The sequence below is a fragment of the Protopterus annectens genome, chromosome 7.part0, assembly GCF_019279795.1.
Source record: "Protopterus annectens isolate FY-2018-M chromosome 7.part0, PAN1.0, whole genome shotgun sequence".
NCBI classification, from domain to species: domain Eukaryota; kingdom Metazoa; phylum Chordata; order Ceratodontiformes; family Protopteridae; genus Protopterus; species Protopterus annectens.
In genome coordinates, this window is record NC_056739.1 from 732387042 (window position 1) to 732408884 (window position 21843).

The following is a 21843-nucleotide window of genomic DNA, read 5'->3' on the forward strand; positions in this document are numbered from 1 at the left end:
ATCTACCTGGTGTGGGAATAGAACCCATGGTCTTCTGCAACAAAAGTGGGTGTGCTAATTGTTTAAACACTGACACTGCTTTATGACCTAAGACATGTTTAAACAGTGCACCTAATGTCACAAAGTTGCAAGGGAATACTTTGTTATCAAGTGCTAGAATTTTTTCACTCCCCACGGCTGACCATCACTTGCAATATAATGCTGGATCAGTGTCCTCTATCACCTCCTGTGGCTCACCCAGAGCCACGTCTGTACCACAACAGGTGATGTAGGACATTAATCCGGCATTGCAGCTGGAAGTGTCCAAACTCCCACCACCCTACTGCAGCCCAAGAGCTCACTGGTCCCTGCCTTCAGAATGTGCTTGCACACTTCCATCCATGAGCAACCGCCAGGTTGAGCATTGCGTACTGCCTGCAGTACAGAGCTCACCAGGCTCTTAATGTTGCTATAGTTGCAAGGCTAGACACCTCCCTTCCCTAAGGATGGATGTGCCAATGTCAACTGCTGATTCCATCCCCCCTCATCCAGCTGCTTTAGTGCCTGTGACAGTAGTCAAACATAGGTAGTCTGGAACACACTAAGGGTTTTATCCCTCAGTACCAAGGCACCAGATTTAATGTGACAGGTACTTGACCAATGTAAAACATTTGTCATTTACATAAGACTGTATAAACTATGTGGTCAGTTCTATGTGCAATCAAATTTCTTATGGTGTATATCCTGGACATATACTAACTGAAGTGAAATCCATTGGTTGACAAATACATATACCAAAGGAACTGTATTCACAGCAACAGCATCCATATGGTCTAAAAATGTGGATTCGTATAACTAGGCAAGTGTTGAGTTAAAGATTTTTTTCTTTTCAAAACTAATTTTGTAAATTCCAGGAACAACACAGCAAAACAAAACAAAAAAAATCTATCATTTCATAAGATGTGCCATTGATTATCAATCACCTGATTAATCTTAAATGTGTTAGTAGCATAGATAGTAGCTAGCCAAAATTATTTTCTCCTATGGCCAAACATTAGTCTGATAGTGAAAAAGATCTGCTCTTGTATTATTGAGTTGAAACTACCTGATTATGCTCATCTTGATAAAATGACTATGTAATTCCTGAGACTCACTCTCTCTCTCTCTCTCTCTCTCTCTCTCTCTCTCTCTCTCTCTCTCTGTGTCTAGACATTTCCCATACTGTTACAAGTTCTCTTACTACATAATACAAAGAATCAGAATCTTTGAATAAGGGATATTATTCAAAATATGATTTAGATGACAACTATTGTCAGCAAGCAATTATAGATAAAGTGCTTTTGATATCTATGCTGGGGCGAAGGGGACAGCTGCCCCAGGTACACTGTATTAGGGTTCATGATCCTTATTTATTTATTTTTTATTTTTTATTTTTTTTGTTACCTTATGTAAATATGAGGATGAACAGTATAAAGTGAGGATGTTAGGATCTGGTGCTCTTCAGATGTTTCAAATGCTTAAAAAAAATTCTCTCTGTTTAATAAAGGTTGAAGGGTGTGGCTATTACATTCCGTGTTTTGCTTGCTGGCAGTGTGACATATCAAATTTTTTCTCATAATTTACATTTAAAAATTTGTTTTCATAATAAGGCACAGCAAGATTCATTTCTAAACACTGATGTGATATGTTTTAGGTACAGTGTTTTTTGCCACTCTACCATCCCTCTGTTAAACATTTCAAAGAGGACATATCAGTGATTTTAACTGCTGCCCATAATTCGTAAATCAGTTTCTCAGCCTCATGGATGTTCAAGTGTAGGGCAATATAATTGGTTGTTGCCAAGATAACTTCAACTTTCAGTAGCAGGGATGACTGCCTTACCCTGTATATGCCTGGTGGTACATATACCTGACGTGTATTGTTATATCCTGTCCAACCGTCATCATGTGACATACCCCCACTAATGTTGCTATGATTATATTGTGGTTTAAAGAGACTACCCTTTTGTCTGTAGCTGTCATTTTAACAATTCCAGTGGTACGCAGTGTATAGCCCTGTGTTATTTTGTTAAAAGGTGCATGCAGGTCAAAAGTCATGGTCGATGGCAGAGGCTGAAAATTTTCCTGCCTGCTAAAATTGAAGTCTTGCTTTAAGCACTTAGAACACGTCTGACACCTGTTGGGGAGACTGAGTGATGATCAGAATTTTGTCTTTGTAGTGGGACACTGGTTCTGGGATTATCTTCTGAGAAATATAAATAGACATAATGACTGACCCACCCCCACAAATCTAGATGGACATGTACCAGGTCAGTATCCTTCAAACCAGATGCCAGTACATTTGTACTACACATTGACACTATAGTCTAACTACAGCAACTGTTGGCTATTTATTGTTTTGTAAAAAAGCAAGAAAGACTCAGGCAAGCTAGAGTCTTCACTGTGTAATACCTTAAACCTGCTGTAGTGAATGGCCATGGAATGTATGTAAATGACCCCTTAAGAACATGAATGTGTTTCAGCTACATGACTTTTTACTTAAGAAGTATTTATTGGTACATTCATACCAATAAAGCCATTCATCACTAACAGTAGACATACACATTTCGGCCTCTTTTTGACATCAATATACAGCATAAGTGAATTTGTTTGGCTGTACTTTACAAACACAAAGTTTAAAATCAAGCCAGATGTCCATCCACATTAGGGAGCCAGCAAAATATCCCAAATAACATCAAACCAAAGGGTAAAAAGGTACGACAAACCATCCAGCAAAAAAACCTAGCCAAGCTGGAGTCTTCGCTGTGTAATACCTTAAACCTCCTGTAGTGGAGGCCCACTCATATATGTAAATTAATCCTTAAGAGCATATCAGTGTTTTAGTTACATGGCCACTGAATGTCCATGAAATTTTGCGTTTTAAGTTTTATATGGACACTGTTAGTGTGCATGCAATGGGGGCACAGTTTTGGCACAAGTATGCGTGTTCTGTGTGTGCCAGAAACCTGTACATGATCATCCACATACATCAGCTTGCTGAAGAACTTGTTGGGTATTCTAGAGTTGGAGCCTTGTGAAATACCCAATATATTCTCAGTTGGTCTCTAGAGAAACACTGAAGCTGCTAGGAAAGCGTTACAAATACTTTGGTCTCTGTTGGGTATTCAAAGCCTTACATTCCTATCAATTCCGTGTGTGAGCAACATATGTTAACCAAAAGCTATAAATCTCTCAATCAGCTCTATAATGTTAAATAATCTCTTCCTCAGTGAAATTCCAATAAAACAACTGCCGATAGCATCATTTATCTTGATGTCTGATGGCACTGCCTGCATAATAAATATCCTTATGCCATTAAGGATGTTTGTTATGCTTCTACACTATCACAGCTGTGACTCTGAGCTTTCTTGCTATATGCAACAATGCCATTTTGGTAAGTTTTGATTTTTATAGTCAGTCTCACAAAATTGTAAAACTTCTTCTGTAGATGGCTATAAGTTATGTTTATCTTGCCACATATACATTTTTATATCATTATGACCTCACTGTACAACCCCACTTCATTTGCATGTCATTATGTCATTATGACCTCACTGCACAACCCCACTTCATTTGCATGTCATTATGACCTCACTGTACAACCCCCACTTCATATGCAGGTTATTATGCAATCACTTAAATATGGCTTTGTTGGACATTTAGGCAAAAACATCAGGAGTCATACTCACTGTACACACTTCAGTACAGTGCTTGTGGACTTGGGGATAGGACTTGGTAGGCAGTAGGACTCAGGGAAGAATGCTAAAAGTTAGCAAATTAAAGAAAATAAAATGGTTGTGTGGCACATGCTTTGCTTGAGATTGTTTAGTAAATTACTACCCAACAGTCATTTGAATGTTTAGCATTGATTCCACCCTAGTCAGTTACAGTCAGGAAAGTAGGGGGAAGTCACTTGAATTGTAATCGACTTCCTGGTGCTTTCATGCAGCATTCTTCTTATCCTTTAGCAGGTATTATAAAGTGGGGAGTGGAGGAGTGATGTCAGCAGCTGCAGATGCACCTGCAGATAAGGAGAGTTGTCAATAATCAGCTTGGTTTCTCTAAGACTAAAAAATATGAATCAACACCAGCAACCTTTTACAGAATTCCAACAACCTTTTACAGAACTGATATATTCTGTATTGGCCGGTGGTGCTGAATTGTTCACAAAACTTGTTTTTTTTTTGTCTATTTATTTATTATCAGTATCAGGTCCTTGCGAGTCTCTGTCTGTGTATTAAAAACTGATGTGTGGTTAGTTCTTCTGCTGGGTAACTGCAGGTGATCCTGCATGCAGTCTGACTTGGCTCTTTTTATTACAAGAGAAACAGAAAAAAAAGTTTTGCTTCTTTGTCATGAAGAGTGTGTTGCATCATTTCTTCAAACCAGGCAACAAGTTGCTGAAAGAATAAATAAATAAAAATACATAAAAGTTTCACTGGATTGCCTGGGATTTCTTTTTTATTACAAGTTGGTAATAAAGGATAGGAACTTTGTCTTTATTTTTTTGTTTAACAACTTGGAACAATACGTATGTAAATAAAGAAACATAGGGATATGTTTTGCCAAATCAGGTGAGGCATGTCATTTTCAGGTAAGGAGTTAGAGTAAGTGATGTAAGTGTAAACGGACTTTTTTTTGTTTGACAACTTGACAATGCTGCAAGTAAATTAGTGTAGTAATGTGTTTGTTTTTTGCATAATGTTGTCGGTCTGCTACTTGTAAAACCTATGGCTTCCTGCCATAATACTGAGGATAGAAGTAGTCACACAAATATTTGAGTTCCAGAGTTCATATCCTTCAGAAAGTGAGTGGTAATGCAAAACTTATTGGTCAGCATGGAACTTTGTTATGCAAGAGAAAAAAATTATTTCAAATGTCTCTGATTTTGAAAATTTGCCCGACATTGGAAGATAGTGTCACAGAGCTTGATCTGGAGAGTAAGTTGGTTGCAGTGAAGGGGTACTGTGTGACAAATATCTCCATTGTGATTTGTTTATTTGCTGAAGAATGTTCATATCTCTGATTCTAGTGTTCACAGGACTGTTTTTTTTTTTTTTAATGGCAAAATAAGGGATCCTGGACTGCTGGAACTCTAATGGCAAAGATTGCCCGAAGGAGTCTATCAAACACTGAATACAGGCAGTGGTGTAGACAGTTTTTTTGCAATTTGTACTCTAAGGTCTGGTACTGCTACCCCCATGCATCTATGCTGCCACTCCAAAATTTAGTCTGAGATGTCCACCGTCACTCCTAACTGGCATTAAGTAGCAGTGGTTCACTGCAACAAGCCTTTGTACCACATCAAGGTAGGTAGTCTGTAAGGTCCATTCAAACCACACATACCCACAACACTCACACACCTACAACACACACCCCTACAACACACCACCCACACACCCCCACAACACACCACCCACACACTCACACAACACACACCACTCCCACACCCACACAACACACGCCACCCACCACCCACAGGCTGTTAACTGAACTGTTTTTGATACCTTAAAATAAGCAGCCTAAACTGTTTGCAATAAGCAGCCCACAATCCAGTCAAAAGGGAAGCTATCTGGGCTGGGCTGTTAGCTGCTCTGGTTTACTTGCATTTAATAGCAGCCTAAACCATTCTCAGGCAGCAGCCCACAACCCAGTCAACAGGGGGAGACATCCTGAGCCATTCACTACAGCAAACTCCTCTACCACACCAAAAATACATGCTAACACAGACCCAGATATTCCAGCAACTTTCTAAGTTAAGAGAAATATTTTAAATCTGTGCATGTTATTGGGTCTATGTTCAGACATACACAAAAATGCATGCTAACACAAACAGTTTCTCCAGCAAATTTCTAAATTTATAGCAGCAAAATTTAAAATCTGCCCCCCCCCATTACTAGGTCTTTGTTCTCACACAGAAAATGCATGTTAGCACAGATCCAGTAATTCCTGCAACTTTTCCAGTTTATAGCAGAGATATTTAAAATGAGCCCCTATATTTGCATATGCTCACACACAGAAAACGGATGCTAACACAGATCCGGTTAGTCTACCAACCACACAGAAAATGCATGTTAACATAGATCCCACCATCATGTTTCGCTTGGTCCAGAATTCAAATTTCATATCCTTGACAAAATGCATGCCAACAGATCCAATTATTCCAGGAACAATTTGTCCCTACTTTTAGCCCATTATCTCATTTTCACACATACAAACACCAGCATCAATGAAGCCCCCCCCCCACAACAGTCACTTGGACTTTTGGACACACACTCCCATTTACCCACACACATGCTCTCATACACACACACAATACACACTCACACACACACACACACACACACACACACACACATCTAGACTCACAATTCCCTATCTAATCCCCACTAGTGTGACAACCCAGGCAGAGACACTCATCACCATATTGCTCAGACTCTTAGTGCAAGAAATCTGGACAAAGTCTGAAATAATGGGGGGGGGGGCAAAGGCCCAAAAATAGGGACAGATTTTAAATGTTGCTCTTACAAACTTAGAAAGTTGCTAGAACAAGATTTGTGTTAGTGTGCATTTTCTGAAGGATGTGGAGTCTGAAACTCATTTCCATTCTCAGTGATTAGCCAGAAAACTACATGTTTTATGAGGAACAGACCAAAAATATAAGGCAAACATCTGGACATTTTACCAAAATCTATTTAGTTGAGAGGTATCACACATACACGCGTGCGTACACACACACACACACACACACACACACACACACACACACACACACACACACACACACACACACACATAGGTTTATGGGCAAGTACTAGGCTAGATGCCTCTGTGGATCATTTTAAGCCCTGTCAGTGTCCTCAAAGGTGAGAATCAAACCCTGTACATTGTCTCTATGAGGTTAACACCTTAACTATTTTACCAATCCTAAAACTCACCATTCCCTATCTAAGCCCCTCACATGACCACCAAGTCAAACAGAGAGACACACACACACACACACACACACACACACACACACACATACACACACACACACACACCCACACACAGCCATTTAATTCGATTCATACCACTAAAGATGCACACACTGCCACACAATATACTATCACCGTCCCCCCACACACAACTACCTCTCATCGAGATTTGATAAAACTTATTTGCAAGGTGCCCCCTCACATTGACTAGAATGAATAACTGTAGCATTTTGACTGAGCTAATTTTCATGTCCAGTAATGCTACTTTATATAGCCAGCACCACACGTCATTTACCCCAGACATTTCCATGGTGTAGCACATGGCTAATTAGAATTAGCGCTTACCCTAGATCACCTTGTTGTCTTGCAACATGGCCTTTGGTTTAGACCACCATAGTGATTCTTCTGATCATGGAATTACTGGCCATGAATCAGAAAGGGTTACTATGAGGGGTTGGACATTTATGGTAGTACTTACCACTCATATAATCCTTTTGAATCCCTGGGAACATGTTTGTACTTTTTTGGTTGCAGTTGAGATCTGTGATATTAACTTTTTTTTAAGAAACTCATTCCAATGAAAGTCAAGTCAACATTTAACTATATATCTAGCAAGGAAACCTTTTCTTTCCTGATTATCTCACACCAAATTACAAAGATGAATTCCAGTTCTTGACTCTGTGACTTTTTTGTGCTCTTTTGCTGTCTTGTATTCACCCCATTTTGAAAATATTATTTTAATTTATTCAGTTTTTGGAATGCTTTGGTATCCTTGCTTATTTTACACATGGCTTTTAGGTGTACTTCACATCAGATGCCAGTTTTTGTCTATGAATGTTATAAATTGCACATTTTTAATAAACAAGTAGGCTATCTGAATTTTTTAAACATTATCTCTTTTAATGTAATGCTCATAAGGAGTGTATATGGCCCAGCCAGACAATTTAAAATAAATGAAAACATAATTTTTACTTTGGTGTAATAAAGTGGAGAGTAACTGCAAGTTTAATACTTTGGAAATTCATGCGGTCTAGTTTTAATTTAAGATTTGTTGCCGAATGTGTGAGCAATATTTTGACATAATCTGAATTATGCTAAGATGTTTCTACCTGGAGTGCAAAGTTTGCAACAAAGCCTATAATAAATCAACTGTTATATAAATGAAATTATATTTACAACAAATGTTCAGATGTTAGTCTATGATATCAATTGAATTATTATTGTGTCATTGATTATGTGCAAGGCACATACACTTCTGTTGTTGGGAAAATATTCACCTGTTAATCAACAATATGTCTGTGATAACAAACATGAATTTTACAGAATATTATAATCTTACCTGCCACCTTATAGTGTGTATATCTTTGTTGGGTGGTTTAAGTTCACATATTTTAGCCAGTTTTGAGTACACGTCCTTCTTCCAAGCCTGTTAAAAAAGGTAACTTGTAGGGTTAATTTGTACCTCCGAGAAAAACAGGAAATAACACAATTCATAACTGACAAACATGACATATGATCAGTAAACTATCTGGTCATTATTTATTTTTTCCCTTTCACTAACATTTAAAATATGTGCAATAAATTTTGTAGTATGTGTACGCATGTACTGTTTTTGCACAAATTCATTTTTCTGGGGAACATTCTAATATATTCACACTTTGAACTTTATTTATTTATTTTTCCAGTCAGACTACTGGATAAACCATGGATTCTAAGATTACCTGCTGTACATTTCTAATATATTTGAAACAAAAACAACCATATCATAAAACTTTTCACATGAGCTACATTCTTCTTTTAAAATAGGCATTTTAGATAAGACAAAACAGCCACGTTTTCTTGATTAATTATTAGAGCTTTCTTTTGTATGTCAGCTCATCACAAGTGCAAGGTAGCTAAGCTGTTTTTTACCATTTGTCTCTTGGTAATTTTTAATAAATAATTAATAAAGAAATTAAATTAAATTAATGGCATTTTTTTATAAATGACAAATTTTAATGGCAATTTTAAGTCTCACTATATATGTCAAATTCTTGTAATTGATTATTTTACTGGTTGCAGACTTTTTTCTAGTATAGCTGCCTATCAGTTATTGTATACCAATACTGTAACCTTAAACTTTAATTTTTTTCTTGTGTTACTGGAGCTTTTCTCCCAGGTTCTCCACTGAAAAGGGGCTACTGTAGCCCAGTCTGACTACCCCAGTCAACAAAAGCAATAAATGAATAAATAAGAACACTGGATAAAAGGGAATCTGTGTGGTAATGGACATTTGTAACATTTGTGGACCCTAAGTTCAACTACTTTAAGACTTTGCACTTATGACTGTAAGGCAGTATGTTATAATACCTACAGCTAATTAAAAATGGCTCAGGCAAATAATACATCATATAATAAAATTAAGTGTGTTCATAGTGACACTATTATGTTTGCCAGACAACACAAATAGTAGAATGACAACTGGTAAAATAAAGTACACATTTGGTAGAACATTCATTAACATAATCACTTTTGACCTAAAACTAGACAAAATGCCATAATTCTACTACAGAGTAATTACATAAGTGTCCTAAATCTATAAGAGTAGCAAAGAAAACTATAAGTATTTTATGAAGGGGCAAACCAGCCCCCCCTAAAAAACATATATTTAAAAACTCCATGGTTGTGTCAACTTGAAGAAGGGGAAAAATCTCCCAAAACAATGGACCAACTGCTGGTGCACACTTAGGAATTGTTCTAGCAGTGATTTTACGTAGAAAACTGTCATAGGTGTTTACTAGGCTAATGAACACAAGATCTGTTTTTAGCCTAGCCATGCATCCCAAATCTCAGACAATTTCTGGTACTCTTGCTAAGTATAAGCAAGAGCTTGGGAGATGAAATATTTACAAGCAGGCACCTGGATGACAAACCATTTACAGGCAGCCTGTGTCAATTAGGGACATAGGTGCCAAACCAGGGATGAATTTTCTGTTCCCCATCCAACTGTCCAAGTTACACTTGAATTGGGTTAGAGAGGAACTCTGCTTCACATGGATGGGGAGCCTGTTCCAGAGAAGGGTAGTGTCTGAGATACATACCTGTCTCTCCAGTGGGTCCTGTTATATCACAGGCAAGGTTTAAATCTTTAGAATGGGTAATTGTGGTGCTATTTGTTTGGTAGATATACAGGAGTTCCATCAGGGTGCAGTCTGACAATGCCTTGTATGGCAAGCATAGATCTCCCCTCAGCAGCCCATAGGAGACAAAATACAGAGATAGGGCCTTGAGGTGGTCTGCATAGGATGTGTATATACTTATGCCCTGTATTCATTTAGTGAGGAACCTCTGTGGGTGTTCCATTTGTCAGCTATGCCTAGTTAGGTACATAACCGGGGGAGGGGGGCACTGTACTCATTGATAGGTCTGGTGAATGCCAAATACACTGGAACAATAAAATTCACCTGAAACAGTGCACATGCTAATACTAAACTAATTGCCCTAAGGGGCCATTTTAAGCCTAGCTAGTATCCTGGGGTCAGAATCAACCCCTTTTCCTTGTGTCTATGAGGTGAAGACCTTAATTATTATGCAAATCCTACTCACAAATTTACTTCTGTAGAACATTATATAATTACTATATACATTTTTCATGGTTACATATAGGATTTTACATCTTTGAACATAGATGAACACAGATTGGAGGACATGAGATTTTAACCTACAGCTATAATGAGTATCCAAACGCAAACCTTGACACCCACCTACCTAGCTAATCCATCTTAACTATCATAGATTTGTACACTGGTGCTATTTACTGAATATAACCTTTACAAACTACCAAGAACACCAGCAACTTTATGGATCACCGGATAAAAATATCAGCAATAATGACAGCCATATGCAAAACTTACCTAAATAAACCATTTCTCAAAACTTGAAATGCAATCATTTCATATGTATCTGGTTTTATTTGTTCAAACAGGTAAGATTCTTACTATTTCATCTACAAAATGAATTATACCAATTCATAGTATACTTTACAACAACTTTGGTTTAGTTTAAAAAAAGAATTTGATAAGAGGTGTCTAGCAAAAGCTGCACATACTGGGACAGATGCAATCTAAAATGTTGATAGCATTTTAATGACACATAAATGAGTTAGCTTGTTATAAGCAATCGTCAAACTGAATTACATACAAATCACTTCCATTTGATTGCTGTCTGATCTGTCTTGCAAAATGCTGAAAGATGTTGGTTACTTTTGTAATACTTACCACAACAGCTAAAATTGGGAAACAAATAATGGCTAATCCACAGAGAACAATAATTGCAACTGCAAATCCGGGGAAAGGTCGAGAGTCATATATAAATTCAGGACCAGCTGGTGTTGTTGTGGTAGGGATGGAGCTATGAGGAGGAGACGGAGTAGAGATGATACCTGAAAAACAGAACAATGTTATAGATAGATAAAATAACAATGCAGTGTGTGTGTGTGTGTGTGTGTGTGTGTGTGTGTGTGTGTGTGTGTGTGTGTGCGTGTATGCGTGCGTGTATATGTATATATATATATAATATATATATATATATATATATATATATATATATATATATATGTGTGTGTGCGTGTGCATGCGTGTGTGTGTGTGTGTGTGTGTGTGTGTGTGTGTGTGTGTGTGTGTGTGTGTGTGTGTGTGTGTGTGTGTGTGTGTGTGTGTGTGTGAGTAGTGTATGTTCACATGTTTGCATGCACACATCTGTGTGCCAATCTGAATAATATACACAAACAATGTTTTTATTTCTTTTATTTATTTCACATTTGTAATATAACAGACTGCTACAGCTGGCTTCATTACTTTCATTGTTGGTTTTGTTCGTTTTTAAATATACGCTATGTATAACTCAGGTTGCTAAAAATAAGGAGTGAAACAGCATTTTGAAACACAAGCTCTTTCAAATTTCATATACCTAATAATGTGTTTTGTAAATCATTTTGGCATCCTATGAGACTACAATGAAAGATGGATATGAGTAACTAGGATATTCAGTGAACAAACAAAATAACAATTATAAATACATTTTTCCACGTCTGGTTCATGGTTAGATTACATTATGCAACAGCTGTTCTTTACTAACAAGACAAATATATTGCTTCCAACAAGGCTTTGTCATCAAACGTGATACTAGCCTGATAAAATGAGCATTTGGTGAAGTCTTTCTGAAGAATTTGATTGAAGAAGAAAGCAGGTGATTGGATGAATTTTCAAATTGCTGGCACTGCACTGCAGCATGGGGGGAGGGTTGTTAGATTCCTGAGTGTACCAATCTTTAGATGAGATGTTAAACTCGGGTCCCAGCTTCTTGAGTTGGTGGTAGCTCAGGAAAATATATAAAATGTCTCATAGCACCCAGTGAAAAGTATAGGGGAAGTTTCCCAATGCCTTAGCCAGATTTCCCATAGTAATATAAATACCACCTCAGGTCTCTCCTGAAAAGTGGGACTAACCCAGTCAGCAGTGAACAGAGAGAGAAAGAAAGGAAGAAAAGTTCATTGAAAAACGTACCCAGGAATCAGAATGCAGAATTAATAGTGCTGGTCTACCTTCTAGCAAATGCATCATGGATTCTTCCTTGGAACTCAGCAGTTCAGTGCTGCTTGAACATTTAAAGTTTGTGGCATTCTGTTGTTCATTTAATTTGAAATAGGAGATATTTTATTTGTTTTAAACATATGTAAGTAGCTTAAGACACCTGTAATCAGTATGATGACACCCTGCAGAATGAGAACATCACTTTCTAAATTAAATAATAAATGAGAAAAATAATAAATATGCTATTGACTTCCTACTGCAGTACTCTTGCTAAGGATTCATGGAGTCCATAAATCTTCTTAAGGAACAAGAACACTCATGTCTATCATTATAACAATGTCTGCATCAGCAGTTGATCCAATGGTTTCATCAACAGATAATGCAATATATCCAGGAGTAGGATTTGTGCAATAAAAGACTGGCATTAGACCAGACACACATACAGTGGATAAAAAAGTGTACAAACCCCTGTTAAAATGCCAGGTTTTTGTGATATAAAAAATGAAACCACAATAAATCATTTCAAAACTTTTCCTACCTTTAATGTGACCTATAACCTGTACAATTAAATTAAAAAACAAACAAATCTGTTAGGGGAAAAATATAAAAAATAAGTCTACAATAAGATGGTTGCATAAGTGTGCACACCCTTAAACTAATACTTTGTTGAAGCACCTTTTGATTTAATTACAGCATTCAGTCTTCTTGGGTAAAAGTCTATCAGCATGCCACATCTTTACTTGACAATATTTGCGCACTCTTCCTTGCAAAAGTGCTCCAAATCTGTCAGATGGCAAGGGCTTCTCTTGTGCACAGCCCTCTTCAGGTCACCCCCACAGATTTTTTATTGGATTTAGGTCTGGGCTCTGGCTGGGCCATTCCAAAACATTAATTTTTTTCTGGTGAAGCCATTCTTTTGTTGATTGTGGATGTATGCTTGGGGTCATTGTTGTGTTGAAAGATGAAATTCCTCCTCATCTTCATCTTTCTAGCAGAAGCCTGAAGGTTTTGGGCCAAAAGTGACTGGTACTTGGAACTGTTCATAATTCCCTCCACCTTGACTAAAGCCCCCAGTTCCAGATAAAGAAAAGCAACCACAAAGCATGATACTGCCACCACCATGTTTCACCATAGGGACAGTGTTCTTTTGGTGATGTGAAGTGTTGTTTTTGCACCAAATGTACCTTTTGGAATTGTGGCCAAAAAGTTATCCTTGGTCTCATCAGACCATAACACATTTCCCACGTGATTTTGGGAGACTTGATGTATTGTTTTATAAATTTTAGCCAGGCCTGGATATTTTTCTGTATAAGAAAAGGCTTCCATCTTGCAACCCTACCCCATAGTCCAGATGGGTCTATATCATATGAGCGAATTGTACAAATTGCAAACGCTCATAATATCGAACGTACCGGACCTCGAACTTTCTATTTTGGGGAGCTGTGCCCCCACACACACACTCCTGCCAAGTATATATTCAAACTCCGAGATCGCAGTACAGTGAGGAAACGGCAAATATCCCATTCTTCACTCTACCACGATCTCAGAAAAAGCACTTTGAAATCCGGTACGTTCGATATTATGAGCATTCGCAATTTGTGTGATTCACTCATATGATATAGACCCTAGTCCAGACATATGGAGAATATGGGAGATTGTTGTCACATGTAGTACACGACCAGTACTTGCCAGAAATTCCTGAAACTCCTTCAGTGTTGCTGTAGGTCTCTTGGCAGCCTCCCTAACCAGTTTTCGTCTTGTCTTTTCATCAATTTTGATGGGATGTCCAGTTCTTTGCAACATCACTGTTGTCCCATATTTTCTCCAGTTTTTGATGACTGTCTTCACTGTGTTCCATGGTATATCCAATGCTGTGGAAATTTTTTTGTACCCTTCACCTGACTGATACCTTTCAACAATGAGATCCCTTTGATGCTTTGTAAGTTCCCTGCGAACCATGGCTTTTTCTGTAGCAGGCAACTGTGTAAATTGTCAGAAAAATCCTGCTAGGACAGCTGAACTTTATTTGGGGTTAATCAGAGTCTCTTTAATTGATGGCAGGTGTGTACCCAAGAACACTGAAAAGGTGCTTCAACAAAGTATTAGTTTAAGGGTGTGCACACTTATGCAACCAGCTTATTGCACGTTTTTTATTTTTTATATTTTTCCCCAAACAGATTTGTTTGTTTTTCAATTGCACTGTACAGGTTATAGGTCACATTAAAGGTGGAAAAAGTTTTGAAATGATTTATCGTGGTGTCATTTTTTTTATATCACAAAAATCTGACATTTTATACACTTTTTATATCCACTGTATGTAGGTATATTTTTTTGTCATTTTTATGTTTGCATTGTTTTCTTCCTGTTTCTCTCTGGTTTACCAAAAGTTTATTTAAAGGTCTCTTTTGCTGAAGTTTTCAAATTCTAGGCTAAAGCAGAAAACAAATCTTGGGTTTCTCTTTTTGAGATCCAGGAGATATTGTTTGCGAACTGTACAAAGAGCTGGCAATGACACTTCATAAAGAATTGCCTGCACTAACATAAATTGCAAACTACTGTTAGGTTAATTTCAGGTATACTGTAAAATGTCTTTCAAAGACAGCTTTGACTGAAAGGAGGAAGACCTCCTTAGCGGCTAATATACATATCTCCGAATCATGTGTTATTACCTCTTGTGTTAAAAGTCCTTTGCAGCAGTAATGTCCTCTGTTAGCCCATGCATCATGTTTGTACAGGCAGACCCTGATAATTATACAAGCACACTCACATTCAGACCTTCATGCACATAGACACACACATTACCCCACAACATAACACCCTCACACACATTTTATCAGAATCATGGACACAGTCTCTGATTCACACATATGCATTGTGTGCATGTGCGCACAAACATACAAGCAGTCATTTGACACCATTCAAATCCCTGCAGACATACAAACACGCACTGGTATGTGCACCCCCCTACACACACACACACACACACACACACTCACACCCACACACACCCTAACCCTTCACTTTGGATGAAATTTGCTGCACTTATCTGCTCTACAGCCTTTTCTATTGACTTCAGTGGGTGATTGCCACATTTTGTCAATTTAGATCTTTGAAACAGCCATAATTTACGCAGCTGAGTGATTCTCTGAATTTCTTTACAGCATAAATCATTAGCTGCAAGTATTTCTGTGGGAGGGCAAGGCAAGTTTGCATTAACCACTCCCCCAGACTGCCTCATTAGCCTGAACTGCAATCAGCGAGAGTGTCCCATGAGCCAGTGCTTCTGCTCACACAAACTCAGTGCAATAGGGGGGCTCTGAATCAAAAGGGGATACCACAAGGGTGTAGCTACCTTGATAAGGCTTCCTTTCTGAATCCCTGGGCTAGTTTCTGTATTTGCTGTGTCAAGGATAATCATTTTAAGGTTTTGCTGATTTCTGCTGAGACTGCTGTGAAATGCATCTGATTTGCAATATTTTCTTGTAGTTTTCACAAACCTCTCAACTGTACAGATTTTTGCAGAATGTCCAGATTGTTGCCTCATATTTTTGGTTTGTTCCTCATAAAAATGTGTTTTTTTTGTTAAATCACTGGGATGATCTAAAGATTAAAGTAGCTAAATAATGACATTCATTTGAATTTCAGACTTCACCTCCTTCAGAAAATGCATGCTAACACAAATCATGTTATTCTAGCAGCTTTCTAAGTTTATAAGAGCAATATTTAAAATGTGTCCCTATTTCTGTGCATTTGTCCCCCCATTATGTCAGACTTTGTCCAGATTTCTTGTGCTAAGGGGTTGGGAGGTATGAGTTTTGAGAATTCTTGATTAGTGAAGAAAGTGAACCTTGTATTGTTTTTTTGAGGCCTAGGGGAGGTTATCAGTATTTGAATTGTTACATGAGATATAAACTAGTTTCTGTGTGACATAGCTATAGATAGAGAGAGAGAAATATAATCAGACACATATAAACAAGATATGAACCACTGGCATGCAGAAACACTGATGTACATTACATTAGTTTCTGCACATTGACAGTACATGTAAATGTTGGAATGAAAAACAATGTTCAAAACTATACCTATCGCAAAATGAAAACAGTCTCCTTTTGCTATCAGAAAAGAAAAAAAAATAAATTAACACAACAGCACAAAAGTTATCAGTACCTTCAGAAACACTTTGTTTGCATAGTGGCATTGTTAGGGAAAGTTTTTTTAAGGTAATTTGTAAGGTAGAGGTTAGAGATGGGCAATATTATGGATAGTACACATTAGTAAGGATAGACAGGCAGTCATCTGATGTTAAAACAATAAAACTCTGGAAAAATATTCTATGGGTCACTGATAAACTCCTTCCTGAGCAGAATTCATATAACTAAATCCACAGTAAGTAATTTTAATGCAAAATGAAAGAACATTGCAGGCAATGGTCACCTTCTGGAAAGCGAGCTGGCTCACAGATAGGACCTAAGATGTTAGGATAGGGGAGTCTACCTCCACAAAGATGCCAGTCACTAGGGGAGTCCCTTAAGGCTTGGTATTGGAACTGTTCCTTTCTGGCATCTACTTCTCTGATGTCATGGCCAATGTCAGGGATCTCTAGCAGACCAAATCTGCAGAAGATTACAAACTATGCAGAGTCACAGAATCCCCAAAGACACAAATATCCTCCAAGAAGGCCCGACACAGATAATAACTGGTATCAGAGCTTTGGTTTAAAACTTAATGTCAAGAAAGGCATAACATTATCCTTTGGAAAAGTGGCTACTCCTGGAAAGTATCACATTGATAATATACCACTAATAGTAGACCCAGTCAGGGATTTTGGGACACATGTAGACAGTAACCGGGCCTTTGGCCATCAAGTTTCAATGGCAGTAAGGAAATCCTTCCATGTTTTGCAACTTATAAGCAAAGGTATGGCTTCTAGGTCCAAGGATGTCATCATTTGACTGTATTCAGCCTTCATCACAGCAATCATTGTATACAAAGCCTCCTTCTGTATGTAACTGACCAGGCATATGCAACAACTGGAGCCACCACAGAGAAGAGAATGCAGGGAGTAAACAGCATGTCCTACATGAACACCCTGATAGTCCTGTCCCTGTACTCAATCCCTGATAGTCCTGTCCCTGTACTCAATCCCTGATAGTCCTGTCCCTATACTCAATCCCTGATAGTCCTGTCCCTGTACTCAATCCCTGATAGTCCTGTCCCTATACTCAATCTTTGACAGACTGTTGAAAGGTGATCTATGCCTGACTCACAAAGCAGCCCCTGATCCCACTCTAATGGACCTGTTGGACGTCTAGAACAAATGTCATCAGAATTATCTGATCTAGGGACCTAAACCTCATCAGTAACATATATAGGACAGGATGGGGATACAGGTATGTGTCTCAGAGACCATCCTTTCTTTGGAACATGCTTCCCATCCATGGGTAACAGAGTTCTTCCATAACTAAGTTAACTTGGACCAACGGACGGAGAATCAGAAATGTACTCTTTGTCTGGCACCTATGTTTGTAGTAAACACTGGCAGCATGTAAATGGTTGTCCACCCACGCCCAAGCCTACATATAGAACTTAAAATAACCCATTGTTATCAAAACCATCAGATATATTTCAGAAACAGAGCTAGGCTTAAAATGACCCCATGGGGTAGTTAGGCTAGTAATCACCTATGAACCTGTGAACTCTTACATTTGTTCCATACAGATAAAAAGCCATATGCAAATTCTTCTTTGAGTTCATAATACATTTTTCAATTAATTATAATTATATATGAAAGTACAAAATACACATATGACTGCAGTTTAAGGCTCAGTGATTTCAGTGCAGTTCAGTACTGATTTTTGACTCTATCCCTTTGTCTGGCTTTGACTACGGGATATGAGCAATGACATTACAACAAAAATATTCTAAATAAGTGCAAATAATGTCTAATTGTAATGTAATAGCAAGTTAATAAACATATATATTTGACCAGGTCTGCATTCTTCATTCTAAGCAGAAGTGATAACCCTCATTGGGAATTGAGTATAATGCACAGTGGCAGATTGTGTTGTTCAAGCTTTACACTTGGAAGTCTTGCTTTCTTTTGTTTTATTTGCCCTTTTCTATGCATTGGGTGATTTCAGGCCATATGTCTTTTAATATTTACTACCTCAATAGAACATAAGTTAAACACAGGGGGCTGTTGACATCCTCACTTTGTGAAGAATGGTATTATCATGGTGGATAACTTCTGTGTATACTTGAAAAATCTGTTTGGATTAAATTTGCAGTCCTTTCATTCACCTTTATGTTCTCTCGCTGTTAATTACCTTATAGTTAGAATAGATAATTAGTTGCTATAAAAGCATTCCTGATTGGGTTGTTACTGACCCTAAAAACATTTTATACACAGCTGTTTTGGCTTACTTTCTCAGTGATCAATCTACAGCCTTTGCCCTGCAAGGGGTATACCAAAATCATAACATCCATTTTTTTTCCTGTTGGAGAAACAATAGAAAATGTGATGGTAAAACCTCTTCAAGTTTATACTGGAAAGATTTTTATGTGGAAATGTATTCATTAAATGTGTGTTACTCCCTATAAAATCTCTAAGTTTAGTAAAATGATTTCTCCAGTTTGTTGGAAATGTAGCTACTGCTTAAAGACTCCAATATATTGTTTGTTGTTTAGGTTTTACAGAAACAGGAAGTGGAACATTCATTAGTATTAAACCAAATAAAAACCAATACCACAAACAAATGAATGGTCTTGAGCAAAAAACGATAAAACAAAATGAGCATAAAATAAAATACTTGCTCAAGATCAATACCAGGCAGTTAATTCTTACGAGCCACTATTCAAGTTCAGATAGCAATAAAGTTCAAGTCTCTTCAGACCAATTCCTTCAACATAGTTACCGCAACGATGGTAGCGGTACAACACATTAAAAGTCTTTTCAGACCTTAATGGAAAAAATGTTCCAGACTTGTGTCTCAAAAAACTTTCTTTAAAATATTAACAGGTTACCAAAAGTCTCTTCAGACCATATATAATATCACCTTTAAATTCAGAAACTCAGTACCATTCTTAGATACTGGGTACAGCAAATTCCTTTATTGACATATGTCTGGTAAGCGCTTTCGCCAAGCGGCTTTTTCAAACCATCAAAAATACAAAGTTGCAAGAAGCACCTTATATATGTTTCAACATAATTAATTACTAAGCATAATCAGCAATCAATTAATTAAATAAAGAGATATACTAAAAATATATATAAACATTGAATTATAACGAGCCATCAAAATACATAATAAAAAACACATAAAAGTACTTTATAACTGTATACTTATAAATGCATTAATAGAAAAAAACACATTATATAAAATGATCTATGGCAAATTCTCCTATTCTTGAGTGCTGGTCTTAATGGAACTTTGTCATTAAGACCAGGGGGAGTATGTGCTTGTAACCTAATGATCCAACTAGTTTCTGTTTGTTCAGTGTGATTTTTAAGGTCACCACCTCTCATACTAGGGACATTAACATACATAACTAAAAATTTAAATGTATGTGAATCATCATTCTCTAACACATGTTTTGAAAGTGCATTAATGTTAGATTTGATACGAATTTGGTATAAATATTCCCTTATTCTGTCCTTAAGCCTTCTGTCGGTTTTACCAACATAAAAGGCAGGGCAGGATAGGCATGTAGCAAGGTAGACCACGTGTTCTGTATCACAGTTGGCATTAACATTAAAACTGAACAGTTTAGATGTAATAGGATGTATAAACATATTAGTAACACAAATATAAGAACAAAAATTACATCTATTACATGATTTGGTGCCTATATCATATATTGGTAACAACAAACTAGGGAGATTTTATATAAATTATTTTATATAAATTTTATATAAACACTGGAATGTCTTAACAGTTGATCCGGTGATTAAGGAAATTGTTGGTGAACAGCCACAGTTTCTTTTTAAAAATAAAAAGAACTTACATAGACTCCTATGCTATCCTAGTCGGGAACCTCCTTTTGAAAGTAATGATTATATAGGCACCAGATCATGTAATAGATGTAATTTTTGTTCTTATATTTGTGTTACTAATATTTCTTTTTTAATTCTAACCTCCTAAAGTCCAGAATACTACTTTTAATTAGCCTGATTTTGTAAAGGTAACTAATAAATGCATTTCCTGGATAATTAATTCTGAATCTTAGACAGTTTCTCCCTTTTCATTAGAAAACACTACTCCTGTGTCTTCTCTTTCCCTAGATATAAATAAATTAAAAAGCAGTTCAGTTTGTGACATAAAATAAACAGGCAATATCATGTTTAACCAATGCTTTTGTAAGCATTATAACAACTTCACACAAAACACTGGTTTAATTACTTAAAAATCACATGATTAGTGATCTCCTCCCTTCATCTTTAAAATAGTTTCTAACTGTGCATGTCAAATCTGGAAAACAAGTTACATTGAGTATTCATGCCATTTATCATGAACTGAACTTGTTTATTTATCTGTATTTTGTGTTGAACATGATTCACTGAGAAGCTAACATGCAATTCTTTGTCCTTTTCCCCAATATGTTTTACTAGTACTATCTATAATGTGCTTTTTTAACAGGGCATAAATAGTGCCCTGTCACTAATTTGCCATCCGCCATGGTTCTGCATTTGGCATGAGCTATATAACAGCCATTATCAACACTTCCCATTTCTATATCATCTGAAGGATACAGTTTGCTCTTATTCTGAGAAAAGTTTTCAAATATAAGGCATGTGAGTATTATAGAGCCATTTCCAGATACTGAGAGCCTCACTCCCACTCATCTCCTTCATTTCTTTGTTTAATGTAACCTGCCACCTGTTATATTAGGCAAACTAGCAAGCACATTTAATAAAGGTAAGAGCACGGCATACAATAAAAGCATTGACTTCATGGACGTCAATGTATTGACTGCAGTCAGCTATACTACCTGGCAGGTACAAGTGCTTCTTTAGAGTAACTGACTATGACTGATTTGATTTGAAACCCTCAAATGTGTTTGTTCAGCTCACTGCATACAGTGCTACTTTTATGGATGTCTTCAGTGTACAAAAACAACAGCTCATAGGATCATAGGATTATAGGAGGATACTAGGCTACTGGTCCTAAGGTCCTTATAAGCCTAGCCAAGAGTTTAGCCCATGTTTAGACAAATGAGCACTCAATGTCCCTGTCCAGCAGGGACATGGGTGGAATCCCAGGGGTATATTTTCTGTTTCCC

At 37.2% G+C, this 21843-nt stretch overlaps 1 protein-coding gene across 1 annotated transcript in view; it reads right to left on the bottom strand.

Moving 5' to 3' along the window:
• The window catches only part of LOC122806655 (putative GPI-anchored protein pfl2), a 160555-nt gene that overhangs the window by 6968 nt on the left and 131744 nt on the right, over positions 1–21843 (bottom strand). The window contains exons 19-20 of the mRNA XM_044077257.1: positions 11251–11414; positions 8334–8420 (exon numbers count right to left, since the gene is read on the bottom strand). Of these exons, the coding sequence (XP_043933192.1) occupies positions 8334–8420; positions 11251–11414 (251 nt within the window). The remainder of the gene's footprint in view (positions 1–8333; positions 8421–11250; positions 11415–21843) is intronic.